This window comes from Propithecus coquereli, unplaced genomic scaffold, assembly GCF_000956105.1.
Source record: "Propithecus coquereli isolate 6110/MARCELLA unplaced genomic scaffold, Pcoq_1.0 Scaffold122, whole genome shotgun sequence".
Lineage (NCBI taxonomy): Eukaryota > Metazoa > Chordata > Mammalia > Primates > Indriidae > Propithecus > Propithecus coquereli.
The window spans coordinates 1,438,035-1,441,082 of record NW_012136303.1 but is presented as its reverse complement, the minus strand read 5'-3'; the positions used below and the strand labels follow the sequence as shown (position 1 = coordinate 1,441,082).

Below are 3,048 nucleotides of genomic sequence, written 5' to 3'. Positions count from 1 at the left end.
AAAGAAATAATGATCACATAGCAAGGACTCACAAATTTCCAATTAATTTCTCTCTCCCTTAATCTCAGCTCAACCTCACATCTCAGAAATTCAGCAGGAATCAAATAATGTGCAATGCTTTGCAATGCATTTTTAAAGAAGAAGCTATAATTTCTATCACTCAGACTGTGAGAAGATCAAGACTATGTCTTAAAAGACAAAGCTTGTTTAGTTTCTATTATATTTTAGAATAACTTATTATGTGACATAATCAAAACCTCACCTCTGAATAACACTATGTCATCTAGTTTCATTAGTTTCATTATGATCAAATATAACTTATATGGGTTTTAACTGCAGCTAGAGCTGGTGGCTCTATATTCAAATTTGGGGCCAGCCCCAAGCTAAAGTTTGGATAAGGTAACTCCACACCTACTGAACCAGAAATTTTAGGGTGAGGCCCAGCACTCTGTGCTTTAACAAGCCCTCCAGGTGATTCTGATACACATTCCTATAATGTCTTTGCATTGTTTTGCCATCCATCTCCCAACTACCAAACTTAGCCCCTTCAATCTTCTTATGTTAGTGATAATTTTCAACAACCAGAAGGTCCTTTCCATGAGCCTTCAGTAATATGGGATCTTTTAAATCCTGTTTCAAAAGAATATCATCCCAACCCTAGAACACAGTGTTGATCTCCCAAATTAATTAAGCAAGCATTGCCACAAAATAAGCATGAATAAAGCCCAGAAGGATACACACAGGGAATCCAATGGTGATTATCTCTGGATGGTGGAATTATAGGTGATTTTTATTTTCTTCTTTGCACTTTTTCTAAACTCAAATTTTCTATAGCTCACACAATAAAAACAGGCTATTTTTAAAAAAGCAGACAGAAGGGAAAATAAAAAGCAGACAACTTTTGTCACCTGGAGGCCCTGAATACAGTCTCTCCCTGCTAAGAGTTACCTTGAGGATGTTTTGGCACTCAACGAAGTCACTATGGAGGTGGCTGGTGGCATACAGCTTAAGGAGCAACTGAGGAATTCCACTCCATTTGCATTGTTTGTCCCTCTCCACCAAAAAAGTCTCAGTGAACTGTGAGTCAAAAAAAAAAAGAGGAACATTTTACTCATGAGGAAAGAACTACTAGTAGGTATGGCAAAAGAGAGCAGCTGACTTCCAAACCCACCTAGGACAAACAATTCAAAGGTCTCTTTTCAGAAATCTTCAAAAGCTCCCCAATCCTTGCCTTGGGATAAAACACCCTTCATAATCTCCCATCTACTTTCCTTTCCAGCCTCATCTCTTTCCCGATGCATACTCTAGGTTCTGAATGTGTGTGTTCTCTCCTATGCCTCTCTGCACAAGTTCTTCCCTTAAAATGTTCTCTCCCTGTCTTCTACGCAAAATGCTCCTTCTTCAAGATGCAAACCAGACCACCATAAATCTTCTTTGACTAGCCTTCCTCACATTCTCCTTTCTAAAAGTGATTAGGTGCCCCTCCCTTAGGGGCTTTATCTATTGTATAATTTATCCTATTATATCACAATTAATGGTTCGTTTGTCCCCTTCCTCCTCTGGACCACAAGCTACTTCAGAGTAGGTACCAGGCTGTGTTCCTGTTTCCCCCTCCGCCTCTTCTTCTTCCTTCCCCACCACACCCAACTCACTCACAGAGTGCCTGGCACAGAACAGGGACTAAGTAAATGTTTGAAGGCATGAGCAACAGCAATAACACAATGACGGGAACATTAATCAGTTATGACAATTTTCACTAACACTTTGGGACATACCATTATCAGGGGCCAGATGTGAAATATTTTCATGTGCATTTGTCCCTCAATCAGATTGAAAGCTCCTTGTAACTGTTAGTGCAGGACAAGCAGGTCTTCAATATGTTTTAGTTCTATCCTGACACATATCAGTCCTATGATAATGGACAAGTCCCATTATCCTTTTTGAGCTTGTTTTCTTAGACTATAAAACTAAAGATAATACAGGCAGTAATGGGAGGGAATGAGATGTTTGGGAGAATGATTCATATTAGGGTGAAACATAGGAAATTACCACTTCTGTAGATCAAAAATGACTGAATATCAGCAATTTCATATTGTTCAAGCAAGCTCAAAAACAATGGAAAAACATCTTTCCTTTCCTTGAAAGGCAAAAAAGAAAACAAACATGGTTACAGGGGCCAGCAAAGATAGTGCTTACAGAGAAATTTATAGCTGTAAACACCAATACTAAAACAAGAGATCGCAAATTAATAATCTAAACATCCACCATGAAAACTAGGAAAAAAGGAGTAAATTAAACCCAAAGCAAGCACAATAGAGGAAATAAAAAAGATTGTAGCAGAAATAAATGAAATAAAGAACAGAAAAATAGAGAAAAATCAACAAAACAAAAGGTTTCAAGGTTCTTTAAAAAGGTTAACAAAACTGACAAACCCTTAGCTACCAATGACCAACTTATATGATTCGAATTACAGGTTGAGCATCCCAAATCCAAAATTCCAAAATCCAAAACATTCTAAAATCTGAAACTTTTTGAGTACTGACATGACGCTCAAAGGAAATGCTCATTGGAGCATTTTGGACTTTGATTTCTGGATTTGGGATTCTCAACAGATAAATATAATGCAAATATTCCAAAATCCAAAACACTTCTAGTTCCAAGCATTTCAGATAAGGGATATTCAACCCGTAGTGATTAAAAATAACAAAACCCACAAAGAAAAGTCCAAGTTCAGATAGATGGCTTCACCAAACTTTTAAAGACGAATTAACACCAATACTTCAGATTTTTCCATAAAATAGAAGGGAACATTGCCCAACTCATTCTATGAGGCCAGTATTAACTACCCTGATACCAAATCGAGACAAATACATCACAAGCAAACTACAGATCACTGTCACTTGTGAATACAGATGCAAAAATCCTCAGCAAAACACTACCAAGGCTGGGCATGGTGGCTGACGCCTGTAATCCTACCACTCTGGGAGGCCGAGGTGGGAGGATTGCTTGAGGTCAGGAGTTCGAGACCAGCCTGAGCAAGAGCGAGAC

The 3,048-nt window shown here is 38.3% G+C and overlaps 1 protein-coding gene across 1 annotated transcript in view; it reads right to left on the bottom strand.

Moving 5' to 3' along the window:
• The window catches only part of TRPC4AP (transient receptor potential cation channel, subfamily C, member 4 associated protein), a 112,582-nt gene that overhangs the window by 71,988 nt on the left and 37,546 nt on the right, over window positions 1-3,048 (bottom strand). The window contains exon 2 of the mRNA XM_012665710.1: window positions 949-1,077. Coding sequence (XP_012521164.1) covers window positions 949-1,077 — 129 coding nt within the window. The remainder of the gene's footprint in view (window positions 1-948; window positions 1,078-3,048) is intronic.